Below are 16239 nucleotides of genomic sequence, written 5' to 3'. Positions count from 1 at the left end.
GGTTTACTATCTTTTTGATATGTTTTTGCATTTGATTTGCCAGAATTTTATTGAGAATTTTTGCATCTATGTTCATTAGAGATATTGGTCTGAAGTTTTCTTTCTTTGATATGTCTTTGCCTGCTTTTGGAATCAGGGTGATATTAGTCTCATAGAATGAGTTTGGAAGTGCTCCCTTTTTTTATATTCTGAAATAAATTGAAGAGTATTGGTATTAGTTCTTCTTTAAAGGTCTTGTAGAACTTGGCTGTGTATCCATCTGGTGCCGGGCTTTTCTTGGTTGGTAGGCTTCTGATGGCATCTTCTATTTCATCACTTAAAATCAATCTGTTTATATTGTATATATCGTCCTGATTCAATTTGGGCAAATCATATGACTCTAGAAACCTGTTGATGCCTTCAATATTTTCTATTTTTCTGGAGTATAAGTTTTCAGAATAATTTCTAATTATCTTCTGTATTTCTGAGGTGTCTGTTGTGATAGTTTATTTTTCATCAGGTATATTAGTAATTTGAGTTTTCTCTCTCCTCTTCATTAGCATGGCTAAGGGTCTGTCAATTTTATTTATTTTTTCAAAGAACCAACTTTTTGTTTTGTCAATTTTTTCAATTGTTTCTATTTCATTGATTCCAGCTCTGAGTTTAATTATTTTCTGCCTTCTAGTGTTTTTAGTGTTGATTTGTTCTTCTTTTTCTAGGGCTTTGAGATGTAATATTAAGTCATTTATTTGTTGACTTTTTCTTCTTTTAAGAAATGAACTCCATGCAATGAACTTTCCTCTTAGTACTGCCTTCATAGTGTCCCAGAGATTTTGATATGTTGTATCTGTGTTCTCATTCACCTCTAAGAAGAATCTTTTAATCTCCTTCTTGATGTCTTTTGCAACCATTTTTAATTCGGTAGCATATTATTTGTCTCCAGGTGTTGGAATAGCTTTTGTTTTTTATTTTATCATTGATTTCTAATTTCATTCCTTTATCTGATAGAATGCATGGTAGTAACTCTACTTTTTTATATTTATTAAGAGTTTCTTTGTGGCATAATATATGGTTTATTTTAGAGAAGGATCCATGTGCCTGCTTAGAAGAAAGTTTATTCGCTCTTTGAAGGATGAAATATTCTATATATGTCAGTTAAGTCTAAGTTATTGATTATATTATCAAGTTTTATAGTTTCTTTGTTCAGCTTTTGTTTGGAAGATCTATACAGTGGTGAGGAAGTGTGTTAAAGTCACCCAGAATTATTGTGTTGTGGTCTGTTTGACTCTTGAACTTGAGAAGAGTTTGTTTGAAATAAATGTAGAACGTAGGTGTTCTATTTTGGGGGCATATGTATATTTATTATTGTTATGTCTTGTTGATGAATGGTTCCCTTAAGCAGTATGAAATATCCCTCTTTATCCCTTTTGATTAACTTTGGCTTAAAGTCTACTTTATTTGATAAGAGGATGGAAACCCCTGCTTGCTTCTGCAGTCCATGGGGATGGTATGATTTTTCACCTTCTATCTGTGGATGTCTTTTCCTATGAGATAAGTCTCTTGGAGGCAGCATATTGTTAGGTCTTTTTTAAAAATCCAAACTGCCAGTCTATGTCTATTGATTGGTGAGTTTAGGCCATTACCATTCCAGGTTATTATTGAGACATGATTTGTATTCCCAGCCACTTTTGTTTACTTTTGGTATATAACTTGACTTGGTTTCTCCTTTGATTAGTTTTTCCTTTAGTATAAAAGCTCCCTTTGCTGATTTTCATCATTGTTTTTCATTTCCTCTTCATGGAATATTTTGCTGAGTATGTTTTGAAGTGCAAGCTTTCTAGTTGTAAATTATTTTAACTTTTGTTTATCATGGAAGGTTTTTAGTTTATAATAAAATCTAAAGCTTAATTTTGCTTGTTGGCATCCATTTTCTTTCAGAGCGTGGTATATGCTGTTCCAGGATCTCCTGGCTTTGAGGGTCTGAGTTGAAAAATCTGCTGAGATAAGAATTGGTCTCCCCTTATATGTTATCTGATTTTCTCTCTTGTGGCCTTTAAGATTATATCCTTATTCTGTGTGCTAGACATTTTCATTATAATGTGCCTTGGTGTAGATCTGTTGTAATTTTGTATATTTGATGTCCTGTAAGCCTGTTGTATTTGATTTTCCAATTCATTCTTCATGTTTGGCAAATTTTCTGATATTATCTCACTGAAGAGATTGTGCATTCCTTTGGTTTAGAACACTGTGCCTTCCTCTATCCCAATAACTCTTGGACTTGGTCTTTTGATGCTATCCTATAATTCTTGGATGTTCTGCTCATGGTTCATTACCATCTTCACTGTGTGGTCAACTTTATTTTACAAATTGTATACTTTGTCTTCATTATCTGATGTTCTGTCTTCCAAGTGATCTAGTCTGAGGGTGATGCTTTCTATTAAGTTTTTTATTTGGTTTGGTTTATTGTTTGCTTCATTTCAAGGATTTCTGATTTTTTTCAGAGTCTCTCTTTCCTGAAATAATCTTTTGCTACATGTATTTGCTCCCTTATCTCTTTGTTGGTGTGATCAATGGTTGCCTGTATTTGCTCTCTTATCTCTTTGTTGGAGTGATCAATTTTTGCTGGTATTTGCTCATTTAGGTCACTCTTTAATTCACAGATCATTTTAGTTATAAATGTTCTGAACTCCTTCTCTGACATCTCATCACATGTGCTGTCCATGGGTTCTGTTATTGTAGTATCCTGGTCTGTTTGGGGCACTTTCCTCCCTTGTTTTTTCATGTTGTCTATGTGATTTCCTTTCTTGCAGTGTGGATCTGAGGTATTACAGTTCCTACCCTATAATCTTGTAGTATCTGTGCAGATTATCTGTACCTCACCTTGGTGTTGGGCTTTCAAACCCTGCTGGTGTCCCAGGATGGATGCTACTGCAACTATAGGAGGAGGTGGTGGCTATAGCTTGAGATAGCAGTGGAGGTGCCCCAAGATGGATGCAATGTCTTTCAGAGATGGGGCTGAAAGGGTGGGCCTTACACTGGCTTTGGGATGCCTGCTCCAAGATGCAGCTGCTTCTAGGACCTGTCTGTTGTCCCAAGTTAGAGACTACTGCATGGGGAAGGCTATGGGGATGGCTTCAGTGTCTCAAGATGGAAGTGGGTTAGTCCTGGGCTCTCAGGTGGTGCGTGTGTGGGAACAGACCAAGTTTACCCTGGGTCCTGGCTCCTGCACAGGTTATAGAGGCAGGTCTGGGCTAAGCCTGACTCCGGCTGGTGGAGGCAATCCTCAGGTATTGTAACTTTTGACACTCTCCAGACCAACTGCTCTTAGCTTTTACTATTTGTAAGCTTTGGTTTTGTAAGTTCCCATGAGAGGTTATACAAGGATAGGCAAATTCCATCAGGAAACCAAAGGAGAGGAATAATGTTCATGCAACTCCAGTTTTCTTAAAATCCTGGATTTTATGGTCTTCTCTTTTATATCATCTCCACAGTTTTCCAGCTACTGACCTAGTCTGTGTCCCATTGTCCTGTGTTTCCCAATTCTCACTGCACCCTTCATACTGTTGTTTGCCTGGCTGATGTCTTAATGTTGTTTTTACAAGCAAGAATTTTCATTTCACAAGTGCTCTCGTAGTTCATCATGAACTTGCAGTCCTGAGATAAGCTATGGCTTGCTTCAGAGACCCCATTTATTCAAGAATCTGCTTTTTGTGCTCTCTGAGTCATGCCCTTCTGCTCACTCTGTGATGATGACCCTTTGGATAGGCCACACTGGCATTATGTCACTTAACAATTTTTTTTTCCTTAACCAATTGTGTTCATTTTCTAACACAACATTTTAAACTACTTTGTATCATACAAAAACATATATTATGGAATTAACATTAACCCTATATTAGACAGAATTAAATTCTATATTATATTAAGTTCAATCGATATTAACTTGTTGTGACTTTAAACCACGTTTTCTCTACATGGAGAGTAGTGACTCATTCCCCTCTCCTCTCTTTCACATTGTTTCTGAAAGAAAATTTAAATCAATGTTTTGCAAACTGCATAAGAATCACTCAGGGATCTTGTTAAAATGCATATCTGCCTCAGTACCAGGGATGGGCTGAGCTGTTAGTGATCTCCCAGGTGACGCTGATATTGTTGGTCTGTACATCTACATTTTGAATATCAAGGACACATACAATCTTTAAAAAGTCACCAAGAAAGTTATTTGTAATTCTTTTTAGTTCTTCAATGAGAACAGTAAAGAACTTATCTATAGATGTCATTATTTTAAGGTGTAGTCTTGGGGTAAGTCCATTTATATCTCCACCTTTCCTTTCTCTCTGCTGCCTCTTATCTTCCACCCTTGTTTATTCTGTCTCAGTTATTGCACACTCCTCTCCAACCCAGGCTTCCCTTCTGCAAGAACACTGAGGACAGTCTTTATCATAGTATCTCCTTGCTCAGAAAGCTTTAATGAGCTCTCACTGCCCAAAGAATAAAATGTAGCATCCTTGATAGGAGGTGGTACTTCCTCCTACCAAGTATTTTTGGTACTGCGTTGGTTTTTTGTTTTTTACAAGACAGCATCTTGCTATGTGCCCCGGCTAGCCTCTAACTCCTGGGCTCAATTGATTCTTGTGCCTCAGTTCCTGAGTGCCTGGGACTATGGGTGCTGGGCACTGAACCTGATCCCTTTCCATGTTAACTCCCTTCCCTGCTTGTGAATATACCCACGTTGCTTCTATGCTGAGATGTTATTTATAACTTTCTCTGGCTGGAATGTCTTTTCATTTATTCCACACTAAAAATCCCTTTGTTTTTCAGTATTATGTCAAATTATTGACTCTCCTGTCTTAGGCTCTGCCCTCACTCTGCCCTCTCCCTGCCCCACCTTCAGCTAGCTATATAAAGGTATGGGTTAGATTCAGACTCCTGAGGCCAGAGTCCCTAACTAATCCCTTTTATACTGCCCTCAGCCTGGAGTGCTCAGCATTACTGCATGTAGGTGAGCAATGGCTTAATAAAGGGCAAGAGTTTGGAAACCACATGTAGCTGGGTTTCAATCCAGGCCCTGCTGTCCACCACCTGCATGACTTTGGGAACAGCACTTAACCTCTTAGGATGTTTTCCTTCATTTTGAAATTAGGGATGATAATACTTAAGTTGAGATAATGTATATAAAGTATGCAGCATTAATTATGAAATAAAGAAAAATAAATGGAAGTTGTATTCATACAAATAACAACAAGCTGTGGCAATAGCATTGTGAGCACACTATAAAAATGTGTTAAATGAATGTGCAAATAATTAAAGGGTGCCCAATTTACATCTTTTCTACTACTATTGAAGGTCATGTCCTCAGGAGAGGAGGAAAATTATTCACACTGTTGTCCTTTAACACGAAATATCAATCCCATCTTGAATTTTCTTCCTTTTGCTATAGGCATTACTTTTAATCTTTTAAGAAAAATTTGCTTATCTTTTAAACCTATTCTATCCCCTCAGGTTTTGTTTGTTTGTTTGTTGTTGTTAAACCATGGAAGGAGTAATAAGGATCTGTGCATGAGTGACAGGGCCCCCTAATGAAGGAAATCAACATTCTTCTGGACACTCTACTCCAACCCCTGGTTCTGAGCTGTGTTAGCATACTCAATATTATCCTATTTATTTGCAAGTCAACACCTACATGGCACATACTTAATTAATGTTAAGTCACAGTCTATTTATTTCAGCTCATGCTTGATATATATATATATATATATATATATATATATATATGATGGGAACATTTGTATTTATACACATGGCCTAAATATAAATATCAATGCTCCTTTCCAAAAATGTTTTGATTATTTTAGTCACCACTATGCAAATGCAAAGAGAGAGAGAGAGTGTGTGTGTGTGTGTGAGAGAGAGAGAGAGAGAGAGACATAGTGATGCTGGGGATCAAACTCAGGATCTCATGCATGCCAGGGGAAAGCCCTACCACTGAGTCACACCCCAGCCCTGGACGCAATACTAAAGTCCATGAAGAATATGGACATAGGATTACTTCATTTTGATTCTCCCATCACAAGCTCTATGTCTAAGCAGGGACAGTGGGAGTCTTTGCTTGTTTCAATTCTAGTCACTAAGAAAGCAAATTCCAAAGCTCTCAAGAGCATCGTTCTTTCTCTCCACCAACAAAATCCAGTTAAGGAAGAGATCCCAGGAGATGACTCAAACTCTGGAACCTGGAACGAGTTCCCCTGCTTTCTTCATCCAAATATCATCTTCAGAATTGACTTTCACAGGCTTAGAGACTTTCACTTTGAATTGCCTTTCCTTCACCATATTCCTATCTATGGCTGGAGTCCCACTCTGAGAATCTTATGACCTTTATTTTCTCATTGTCAGGTATCCACAAAGTCCCCACTCTGTGTCAGGCACTGTGCAAGACACTAGTTCAACAAAGGTCAATGCAACACACACATACCCTATAGGCATTACTTCTCACTGTTTATGTGCCATCATGGAGACTTAAGTAGATGCTCAATAAACACATTTTATTTGATGGGTGCCCTGAAAGAGGTAAAGTCTGTTTCATTACAATGTGATCCAGTTCACCTTTATGCTCCAGACTCTGCTAGAATGGAGCTACAAAGATAAATAACACTGACTCTGCCCTTGAAATTCATATAATCTGCAATTGCATGATATAACACTGCTTCAATCTACATCTGTGGGCAAAAGCATTCTCTCCTAGGTCCCTTAACTGTGATCTCAAGAGTGTGTTGTATGTATTTACTGACATGCCATTGAGTGAAGTCTGTGGGGAGAGTCAAGGAGATACTCACCAAAGGCGCGAGTCCTTGGAGTGGTGTGGCTTCCTCTGCCTCATAGAGATAGAAATTCAAAGGGGCAAAGAAGTAGCCTGGGGCAGGTTCATTGCAGCTGCGGCCAGTGATGTGTGGGCGGCATTCACACTGTCCATCCTTGGGTGAGCACCTGAAGGGAAAAACCCATGTGGAGGACTGCGGAGGGGCTGAGGGTGAAGTGCAGATGGGGGGGTGCTGAACCAAGGGCCCCCTGAGTCTGAGGGAGCTTGTTGAGAGGTTGTGGGTTCCACCTGCCTCATCTGGAAAAGAGAATTCGGATCCAGGGAACCCAGACAGCTGCTTCTTTCCTCGGTGGCTCCCTAGTTCTGCTCCAAAAACTGGGCAAAGGTGAGCATTAGGACCCCTCTTTACATACAGGTGGCACAGAGTTGGTGTTTCCAGCAGGTGAGTCACACATTTCCCCTGACCCACCCCATCCTCTGGGGCACAGCCAGGCAGAAGATTGTTTCTCTCACCCTTGTTTATCGCTATACCTGGGCTTCGGGAATGTTTCGAGTTCCTTGCTTTTCAACACCCTTTCCTTGTCATGAAATAAAACCCTTTGCCTATGACCGTGAGCTTATCAGAATAGAATGTGCTTTCACGTGGAGGCAGGGAATGTTGCTGCAAAACTTCATTTTACTGACTTACATGTTGGAATAAGCACCTCCAATATCACAGTCACAGGGAGAACATCCAGGGCGTTGATCCCCTAGTCCCCAGTAGCCAACCTACACAGAGAAAGGGCTCAGTTGATTTCAGCTGTGAAGATATTTGCTGCTCTGAAGCGCGACACTGAAATCACTACAACGCAACAGTCACAAGTCCAACAGCCACACAGACTGACTCACTGCACAGGAGCCTTCCTTGCCTGGACAAGGATCTCCACGGACACATCTCTCCCATCTGTAGCACTCAACTAAAGGGGACAGAAGAGTTATTTACGTATGGCTTCAAGTGGAAACACAACAGGAGCCAACAATTCCTCTAACAGCACCAAGTTTTGCTCAGGCAGGGTCATTTAAGGTCTAAGACAGTCTTCTGCCATCTTATTTGCAACTCTTTAACTAAAGCCAGTAGGTTCCCTTACCTTACGACAATCCATGGGGGTTTTACTTATAGTGCACTGAAATATTTTGGGATAGAAAAATCAATCAAACAGATTTTAAGATATTCTATGAAGATCTTAGTTCAGTAGAGACAACCATTTATAAGTCAGTCATCTTGGCATACCGTGAACCCATGTGAGAGTCAACTCTGATGCAAGGCTTTCTCAACATTGCAACATCTTGCCCTTTATGCAATATAAACAGCTGATGAGATATAAACAGCTTTTATTTTTTCTTAAAACCTGATAACATTTAGTACGAAATTCTCAGAAAAATACTTGTCCCTCCAATTTCAATTTAGCATGCTCAAATAAAATTTAGATTTTAGTAGCTATGAAACTCTTGTTTGGAATGGTCTTAAGTATTTCTATTATTTTTCTTGTTATCTCAGTAAAAATCGTACACCCAGTTATACTTAAAATTTTGATTTCAAACACCAAACATGGACACAATGTGTATAAAATGCAGCAAAGGACTTTTAATATTTCGGTTTGGTTTTGGAACCAAAGAAAGAAGAAGTGAAATGAGCTGTTCCATTCAGGATGTGGTTGTGAAAGACTTCTTCCAGCCAGGTGTGCTGTCCCAGTGGCCTTTCAGGTGGTCCAGCCTGAGCCTGAGCTTGCATGATTCATTGCCATGACATCAGACTGAGCGCAAGTTTGGTCTGGGACAACCTGATTTTGTATCTTCAGCAATCCTGTTGCACACCTGTGCACATTGCTTGGTGTTGCTCATACCCAATAGAAATGGCAAGGCTGACCTTTCTCTTCGTGTAAAACTTCTATATTACCTGCCCTGTCTTATGTATGGTTTCTTCTTCTTCTTCTTTTTTTAAATATTTACTTATTTATTTTTTAGGTGAGATGGACACAACACAATGCCTTTTATTTTTATGTGGTGCTGAGGATCAAACCCAGGTCCCACCCATGCTAGGCGAGTGCTCTACGGCTGAGCCACAATCCCAGCCCCACGTACAGTTTCTTCTTCATATTTTCTTCCTTGCTTCTTTCCCCACTTCCTCTGCCCCAGCCTACTATATTTTCAGTAAAATGACTTAAAATATTAGCACAAAACTCTTTCCTCATGGGCATCTGTTTCTTATTTATCAGTGACATTTCTTTAGACACATGAAGGTCACTGTTCTTTTATTAGGTTAAGTTTTTGTTTTACTCTTTCTAAAATGTCAGGGTGGGCTGCCAAGATTAGAGAACAAGGAAAAGAATGGGGTTGGAACTCCTCAGTTGCATGACACATTTCTTATGGAGTGAAACCAATCTTATCTTACTAACTTTAGAACATACATGTTCATATATTTAGTGCTGTCTGTGAAATACCCAAGGGTTTATTTCCCATAGCAATCTAAAATATATTTAAGCTCAAGATTGTTTTTTGTTTTTCTTTTAAGAGCTCATCTGAAATCTTTTTAGGCAGACAGTGGTAAGGGTGGTATGGGGATTATATGTATAAACTAAAAGAAAGGCCATATGGTCTGGTTGGCCAAAAGGCGTAGTGTTCTACTCTACTGCTGGGCACTCTCAGGAAAACAATGGATATATTATTGGCCTCTCCATCTGGATCCATCAGTCCAATCCAGTGGTATGCTGGTAAATGTTTAAAAGCTTTCTATAAGGTCTGGCGGTAAGGGAGGCTGATGTATAGTGTCTACCAATTTCTGTAGTGTAAATACTCATACCCCGGGAGTATTAAACTAGAGTAGAACAAAGAAAGCAATTAATAAGACCAAGTTTCTTCTAGGCAATTACAGTATAAATCTGCATAACTATGTAAACGAAAATTATAGGTAAATACATACAGTGCACTGTTCGCAGTGTGGTCCGGTGACATAGGCCTGGCATAAGCATTGACCTGTATCTACATCACAAGTCTCAAATGGCAGACTCCCAAGGGGGTTGCAGTTGCAGGCTGAAAGCACAACATATATAATCATTCTCATTCTTAAATGTCTTTAATAGTCACAATGAGTAAGATGCATGGTCACAAAAACACAATGCAGCCTGCCCTGTCAGATTCATTGTCTGCCTGGCTGCATGATTATTGTACTGCATACAACCCCACACAGGAAATCCTGTTCTAGACACTTCCAGAGTTTTTAAGTAGTCCTATCGGATGGTAATCAGGAGGAGACAAGGCAGTGGAGGAGGAGGTGTAAGCTGGAGTCCCGGCACAGTTTTCCTGAGTGATGCTGGCCAGGCTGGCAACACAGGGCAGGAATTTCCAAGTGTTGTGGTTCTCATTGACAGCTCCTTCTCTGCAGATGCACCTCTCATTTCCCTCTCTCTTTCTTTTTTACTGCTTTGTAATGTTTTTATAATCCTCCTTCTCTGTCTCCTTCATCCACAGAAATTTCTGAGTCCTGCTTATGTTGTTTTGTTGTTTTGTTTTTTGATAATGAGGATTGAACTCGGGGCACTCTCCCACTACCTACATCCCCAGCTTTATTTATCTCTCTAAGTTGCTGAGGCTGGCCTTGAACTTGCAATCCTCTTGTCTCAGCCTCCTGAGTCACTGGGATTACAAGTGTGTGCCATCACACCCAGCTTCATGCTTATGTTGTAAAGGCTAAGAAGTTATGCTACCAACAAAAGGTATACTCTTCCCCTACAGGAAAAACCAGTGTTTGAGGAAGCAACTCAGAAGTCCACCAACTGATGAATGGCTAAATCAAATGTGGTCCATCCATACAACAGAATATTATTCAGCAAAAAAAAAAAAAAGAAAACTGATACATACCACAACATGGATGAATCTTGAAAACATTATGCTAAGTGAAAAAAGCCAGTTATAAAAGACCTATATGACTCCTTTTATATGAAATAACCACAACCAGCAAATCTATAGTGAGAGAATATAGATAAGTGCTTCCCTTGTGCTGGGGTCATGGATGGTAGAGTGAAGTAGGAATTTATGGCTTTTTTTTTGGTAAAATTCATATAACAAAATATACCATCTTAACATTTTTCAGTTTTGTCAAGTCTATTCATATTGTTGTGAAACCAATCTCTTTTGATCTTGTAAAGTGGAATTCTATACCCATTAAGCAATGACTTCCCATTCCTCTTCCTCCACACCCCTGGCAATCATCATTCTACTTCCTGTCTCTATGAATTCAAATACTCCAGGTGCCTCATATGTGTTATTATACTATTTTTGTCTTTTTGCAACTGGTGCATTTCACTTAGCACAATATCCTTAAGATTCATGGTGTTGCAGCTTGTGTCAGAATTTCCTTCCTTTAGGCTGAATAATATTCCTTTGTGTGTACATGTTACATTTTGCTTACCCACCCATCCATTAATGGACATTTAGGTTACTTTCATCTTCTGCCTATTGTGAATGGTGCTGCTATGGACATGGGTGAACAAATATCTCTTCAAGTTCTGTTTTCCAGTCTTTTGGGTATACACCCAGAAAAGGAATGTCTTCTTGTGGTGATGAAAGTGCCCTAAAATCTATGTGCTGATGTCTTTGAATGTACTAAAAACCAGTGAATTGTGCTCTTTAAAGAAAAAAAATATTATATATGCGAATTATGTTTCCAAAGCTGTTTTACACACACACACACACACACACAAACCAACATACCATAAGTTCTCAGAGGACATCATATTAATCACTAAAGCAGGGAGAGACCCGGGATGCTGAAAGGTATGATGGAAAATTGGCTTGACTGTAGAATTCATTATCATGACATTTAATTTTGCCATGAAGCCTGAGAAGAGCATTTTATGACAGAAAGATTCAGCCTGCTGTTCTCTAAACATGCAAATAATCCACAGTTCCTTACATGGGCGAAATACGGAGCAGGATGCTGTGACCAAATGGAAATTATTTACTCAGACTTCCCAGAGGAATCAACAGCTCTACGAGACCCTAAGCAGCTCTCAACTTCTGTGCTCCTAGAGTCAAGAGCCTTAGCATTTGGCCCCAGACAACTGCTGAGGTTCTTTATATTTCTCCTCAACCCCTTCCTTGCTTCTTTAATTTCCCCGCTCGTTGTCAGAGAATTTATAAGTCAATATATGGAGGGGAGTGAGAAGAAAAGAAAAAAGGAATTTAAAAAATAAAAAGAAACCACCGCTTGAAAATTCCCTAAGAAGTCACGAATAAATTTATATAGATAGTCCTAGTGGAGGCCATTTTTCTTGGGGTTTTGCAGTTTGGCATTAAATTTCTTGGCGTTTCCCATTTGTTCCAGGAAAATACGAGCGCCCCCTGCTGGTACTTAATAAAAAACTCAGTAAACCACAGAGAAATATCCACTAACTTCCTAATATTTGTGGGAGGTATTGTATCATTTTTAAAGACTCAGAAGCCAACAGGACTGTTAGGTATTTGCAGTAAATGAATTTTGGGCTGACAGTGACAACATCAAGATTAAAATGCACCCAGGCTGGTGGCCCAGCCCAGACTTACGCTGACAGCCCAGGGGGTCAGAGGCACTTAGTCCATAGTGATTGGGTTTGCACAGGTCGCAGTTGACTCCTTCCACATTCTCCTTACACAGGCACTGGCCGGCCACAGTCCCCATGGCAGCATCAAGGTGGCTCACACAAATGCCACCAGATATGGTTCCATCAGGATCACATTCACAAGCTGGGGACATAGAAATCCATTGTCTTAATTAGTTAATTGCAAATTGTAGGAAACCTGAAATATAAGCAAGCATAGCATTTTACCCATGCTGGAACTATTTTATTTTGTTTAAATGACTATGTTTACCTAATTAAACAAACGGGCAGATTGGCTGTTCAGAAATATCTCCCAGATTTTTGTCCATAAAACATATCAAGTAATTTCATGCATATATTTTTAAAAGATTTTAAATGATTCTAAAGTTGGAGAACAAGAGGATGAGTGCTATTTTGAAAACTGGATGTTAAGAGTGGAGTAATTCTTCCTGGGTTGATGAAAATGTTTTGGAACTAGGTAGATTGGTGGTTGTACATTATGTTAGTGAGTTTTTATTTTAAAATGGTTAATTTTATGTTATGTGAATTTTCAACTCAATAAACAGATTAAAGAAAGACTAAAAATGAAAATAAGGTCAAGACACAAGTTTAAAGTAGGATGCTGTGATGCTATATATCTCATTCCAAGGACATGAGAAAAAAGAGGAGATCACATAAAATGTCTGCCAAATCTCTGAAACGGTTAAGTTTGTTCTTCTCCATCATAAAAAAACTATGTTGCAAGGAAAGTGCTGTCATTCTTTGTAGTTTTTCTTGAAACACCTACAGGAAAGAAAGGGAGGGAACAGGGGGAATAGTAAGCTGTAGTCATGTCCCTGATTTCATTTTGGAAATCTGTTGATGAAGCCAATCTTGGATGAGGAGATTCTGGAAAACGGGGCAAACAGACGCTATACAACACAAGCAGCATTTTTAAAATTTGATTTTTATTTTTGGCACTTGTTGATTGGTTCTGGGGACACTAAATTACATCCCCAGTCCCCTGCCCTGGCTGTTTTTGTTTGTTTGTTTTTAAGACAGAGTTTTGCTAAGTTGCTGAGGTTGGCCTGGAACTTGCCATCCTCGTGCTTTAGCCTCCCAAGTTGCTGGGATCACAGGCGTGCACCACTATGCCTGGCACCACCATTACTAACACTACTTCTTCTTCTTCTTCTTCTTCTTCTTCTTCTTCTTATTATTATTATTATTATTATTATTATTATTATTTTAAACAGAAATTTGAATAATTCAAGGAAGGAGTGTCATGAAAAGGGATGCTGATAGTATGAATAATTCCAGGGGACAGAATAAGGACTAGAGTGGAGAGGTTACAAAATGTAGACTTTGAAGATAAGGAAGAGCTCTCTAATAGTTAGGGCTACCTAATCTACCCCAGAGAGCAGTGATGTCTCATTATTGGAGGTGTCCAGATATGTGCTGAAGTAGCACCAGTGGCCTTGGTTTAGAGGATGAATGTATTGGTAGGTAATCGTTCATACTGTTGTCTCTTGTTGCTTTGTGTCTGCATGTTTCCAAGGAATTCTACTTTTAAAGAATGCAATAAATGTAAAAAATGAACATCTTATTTTAAAGAAAAACCTCACTCACTTTTATATATGTTTGCTTTGGACTGACAAAAAGAAAGCCCTCAGGTGTAAAGACTGAGTTCAATGGGAAAAAATCCAGTCAAACCAGTTGTTTTCTGTCATTGAAGCAAACTCGGAGATGTCTGACAGATTCTTTCAAGTTTTGATTGTTTGTTATAGGATTGTGACTGGTGATAAAATCTTTCTGTGGAAAAACAAAATTGGGATCTGTTTAATTTGGAGACAAAAGAGTCACAATTTTCTTTTAATTAAAGCCAGTTGCTTCCAAAAAGGAAGGACTAGAAGGACCGTTTTAGAAGTGGTCAAAAGGACAAAAACTCAACTTCTTTTGGGAAATACTCGGAAGAGTCAGCACTGAGTTCTAGAGTGTAATTTAATTATGCACGAAAGTACCTTTAGGGGCAGGGTGAGTGGACAGTGACTTAACTTTGAAATAATCCATGTCCCAGCCTTCAGAAGTCCAATAAAACCTAGTCATGTCAGAATTTGATTCTCGCAAACTTTTATTACCTTACCTTTCATTACCAAGTCTCTGATTTTTCTTTGTTTCCTCAGAGTAACAGGTTTAAGTTTATTGAAGAGATAGACATGGAAAAGGGACACTCTAAAGGGAGAAAATGGGTCCTCTCAGAGAGGAGAGAGACAGTGTGCCTTTCCTGCACTTTACTTTATTGGGGATCCCAGAGAAGTTTCCACAGAGTCCCACCCACTTTACCACTTGACTTTGAATTGACATCAGACTGGATGACATCAGACTGTCAGGTCCCCACTACCATGGTAACTCTAGGTCACCTTGGCCTGGATGACTGGTTCTTAATGGATTCTTTTTTAAAAAATTTATTAAATTATTTATTTATTCTAATTTGTCATACATGATGGCAGAATGCAATTCATTTCATATTACACAATAGAGCACAATTCTATATTGCATTTAACTGTCTTAGTACTAGAAGATTTAAAATTAATCAACTCTTATGCCTGGAATCTACTTATGTAAATATTTAGGTTCAAGCAAGGACAATTTAGAGAAAATCTGTAAGAGAGTGCTAATCAATCTTCTCAGTCCACATCATCTGTGTACATACAATAAGCACATGTTTGGGTGAACTGGGAGAAACTGGGGACAAACATGAAGGAAGTTTGTTACAAGCTCCTCATCTGCCTTCTCTGGAAAAACTCCTTGTTTACAAAGAATGACTTAATTCATATTGGGGTACTAGTTTTTGTTACTTGCCCCCTCCTTACACAAAGGAACCACCAAGTTAATACTAAGTAGTTCTTAAGGAATAAGACTTTTATTAATGTGTTTAAAATATTTGGTTTACTATTTCCAAATATCTTTCTAGATTACTATAATATCTGTTTTGAAACACTGTTATTTTCCTGATTCTACCCAGAAGAGCAATTCCATCTTTCTTTTTTTTTTTTTTTGTACAAAGGATTGAACCCAGAGGTGCTTTATCACTGATCTACATCCCCCAGTTCTTTTTATTTTTTATTTTGAGGCAGAGTCTGGCTAAGTTGCTGAAGCTGGCTTTGAATTTGCGATTTTTCTGCCTCAGCCTTCTGAGCTGCTGGGATTACAAGTGTGCACCATCAGATCCAGCTTCTTCTTTTCTAAATATATAATTTCTAAAACCTTAATAAAAGTTGTGAATGGTGTGTGGGGGTATGTGCATGTGTGTGTGTGAGTGGTGTGTGTGTGTGTGTGTATGTGTGTGTGTATGTGTGTGTGTGTATATAGCAGGGGAGAGAGATATATCAAAGATTCTGGACATTTACGAACATGCTCTAAAAACATTTTCTTGGAATTTTGAACATGTCATGTAAGTTTTGAACTTACATGTCATGTCAATTTTGAACAGGTCATGTAAGTTAAATTTTGTATTAGTGCCTACTGAGTAATCTAAACAAAACCCCTTTATTGATACTTTTTTATATTGTGATATATTTGGTCATTTCTAGTTTGAAATCTAGGACATTGAATGTAGTTAGGTGGCTACCGAATTACTTTTATTTAAGAATTCATTTTATTATGATTATTTTAAGTTTGAAGCAACCTTCCTTGCTTTTACTTTACATTGATGATACAGTCTAAGAAGCATGTTTTCTGGGTTCAAGGAAAGGCAGTTCTCCATGGGTCTTGGACATCCTGAAGGTTTCTGCTGATACGCTAACAATGCAAGGCCCTGCTTCCTCTTTACCCAGGAATTTCTTAGGG

General features: G+C 38.6%; 1 protein-coding gene across 1 annotated transcript in view; it reads right to left on the bottom strand.

Annotated features, from left to right (window-relative positions):
- Positions 1-16239, bottom strand: part of Lamb4 (laminin subunit beta 4) — a 105118-nt gene that overhangs the window by 61343 nt on the left and 27536 nt on the right. Inside the window, exons 11-14 of the mRNA XM_058572154.1 lie at positions 12377-12556; positions 9756-9865; positions 7485-7564; positions 6813-6963 (exon numbers count right to left, since the gene is read on the bottom strand). Coding sequence (XP_058428137.1) covers positions 6813-6963; positions 7485-7564; positions 9756-9865; positions 12377-12556 — 521 coding nt within the window. The remainder of the gene's footprint in view (positions 1-6812; positions 6964-7484; positions 7565-9755; positions 9866-12376; positions 12557-16239) is intronic.

The sequence above is a fragment of the Marmota monax genome, unplaced genomic scaffold, assembly GCF_021218885.2.
Source record: "Marmota monax isolate L192 unplaced genomic scaffold, Marmota_monax_Labrador192_F-V1.1 WCK01_AAM20220418_F8-fsc00027, whole genome shotgun sequence".
NCBI classification, from domain to species: Eukaryota; Metazoa; Chordata; class Mammalia; order Rodentia; family Sciuridae; genus Marmota; species Marmota monax.
Note: the sequence above shows the minus strand (reverse complement) of the source record. Positions and strands in the feature narration are given on the sequence as shown.